The 2,014-nt window shown below is 54.8% G+C and overlaps 1 protein-coding gene across 1 annotated transcript; it reads left to right on the forward strand.

The window, feature by feature from the left end:
- Window positions 1-450: 450 nt before the first annotated feature.
- On the forward strand, window positions 451-1,111 carry LOC149325589 (uncharacterized). The gene has a single exon (XM_089563991.1). It carries the CDS (start codon window positions 491-493, stop codon window positions 815-817), a length of 327 nt encoding a protein of 108 aa, XP_089420117.1. The 5' UTR covers window positions 451-490; the 3' UTR covers window positions 818-1,111.
- The last annotated feature ends 903 nt before the right edge of the window (window positions 1,112-2,014 follow it).

Consider the following 2,014-nt stretch of genomic DNA (forward strand, 5'->3'; position numbering starts at 1 on the left):
GGCTCAAGGAACGCAGCCCGTGCACCAGCCGTTTGAGACATCTGCAGCCGTATCATGCACGAGCCTTTCAGAAAGGCTGTGCAGAAGTGCTCATTCGGAGTGCTATGTTGGTGGAGGCGAGGCCACTTTGAAGGTCCACAAACGCCCCGCGCGATGAAGCATAGCCTTCCCGCATGTTTCCTTGCTTCTTTACACCCAGCAAATCTCTTCGAAGAGTTTATTCTTCAGATACCGTTGACACGACGCCCGCCATGGCGAGGAGCAGCGCTGGTAACGAGGGAAGCTTGGAAAGCAAAGCCGTACGGCCGTACCGCTGCCGTCAAAATTGGCGCGAATGCTCAAAACACGTGACTTGAACGTGCAGTGCACGCTAGCGCCGAGAACGGCGTTGGGGGCGCGCCGAAGCAGACGACGCGCAGACTGCGCATCCGCAGGAAACAGTGGGGCGACATGAAGTGGTGAAAACGTCATCGATTGGCGGCCGCAGGGAATGGCGGCGGGGTGCCTGCTGCTGCTGCTGCAGCTGGCGTGGCGGCCGACGCGGGCCGACTGCGGCCTTTCCTCCTGCCCCTCGGACGACGAGGCTAGCGTGGCGCTGCCCATCATCGGTCTGCTGCTGGGCTGCGTACTGTCGCTGGGCGCCTGCCACCTGGCCATCCGACTGTGGATGCGTCGCCGCGAGAGCGTCTTCCTGCGCTCCACGGCGGCGCCCCCGCTGCTCAGGCCGCAGCCACCGCGCCTCGGGGACTCGGACCCCGTGCTCTCGGGCGCGCTGCCCGGAGACCTGCCGCCCCGCTACGAGACGCTGCGCGCTTGAGCGTGCATGTGTGCCGTGACTGCCCAACTTGGAGTTTTGCAGCCTGTGTTCGTCAGAAAGCACCGTGCATGAGAGCTCTTAGGTACGTCACGGTTTTCAACAGTGTCAGCAGTCTGGTCAATAAACTCTAGTGCCAGTTTTCATTCTAACGACTGGGTCAGAGTTGTTTGGAACAACATAGTAGGTGTATATGTGGGGAGTTATTAGGAGTGTCGTGTTTTCTTTAATATTTCACTTGCGTGTTTAAGTGTGCACTCCGATATTCCCTTCCGTCTTAATCCCGTCAGGTCAGGGCGCGTCAGGCCCAGCTTGCTGCTGGCAGTGAAAACTTACCGCGCATGTAGTGCGTTAGAGGTGCCTCGCTGGCGGAAAAACCATCCTGTGTGCGGTTGAAGCCTGATGATGGCAGGCTGCGTACAACCCGGTGGGCATGTTGCCACCTTCTGAAATGGTTTTGCGATAGTTGCGGCGAACTGTCAGCTGCTGCCAACATTGGTCAGGAAGGGTTCCTTGGACTGACTGCACTTTTTGCATGCAGCGCATTTCTGATGCAATATCCTTGTTATAAATTTGATGATCCCCAAATGACATTTGCTAAGCCTCGCATGACGCCTTGAACATGAGCAAGCTCTGAGTAGGAGCACGGTTTCAAATGACCTTCTAGCGGTTCATCCATTTACAAGTTCTGAAGCACAGTTTTCAGGTAGCTTGTTTCAGCAGCGATACGTTTCATCGCTGCTAACTTGCGGGCACGTTTTGGCCATCGGTGCTGACGTATCGCTTTCTGTTTGATGGGAGGAGCTGCTTTCCTGGAACAAAGCGCAGGTCGAAATCATGTCTGAGCAATCTCAAGAAGAATCGCTGCTGCATCGGTGGTATATGGCCAGTGGCTTTCATACAAATGACAAAGATGGATGGTTGGTTTCAATTATGAATTTTCGGCTGCACACAAAGTGGTCCATCTTTTCTAAATACGTAATAGATAGCATGTCCTTTTCTTTCTTTTTGCGGGGGAGGGGGGGGGGCACTATGTGCCGTTATGTTTCAGCAGCGCCCATTTTACTGCGCGATGCGTCGCGTGAGACGTTTGGTTCTCTTTCCGGATAAAATATTGCCAGCAGCGGCTGTTCGCACAATTATAGTTGACGCCACTCGTCCGCGTGGTTTGGAGTCCAGATAAACAGTCTTTCTTAATAA

The sequence above is a fragment of the Amblyomma mixtum genome, chromosome 10 (genome assembly GCF_055824585.1).
Source record: "Amblyomma mixtum isolate Tamu chromosome 10, ASM5582458v1, whole genome shotgun sequence".
Lineage (NCBI taxonomy): Eukaryota > Metazoa > Arthropoda > Arachnida > Ixodida > Ixodidae > Amblyomma > Amblyomma mixtum.

Bases quoted from the DNA above. Each gene is read 5' to 3' on its own strand.
- LOC149325589 (XM_089563991.1), top strand. From the start codon at position 491: ATGGCGGCGGGGTGCCTGCTGCTGCTGCTGCAGCTGGCGTGGCGGCCG.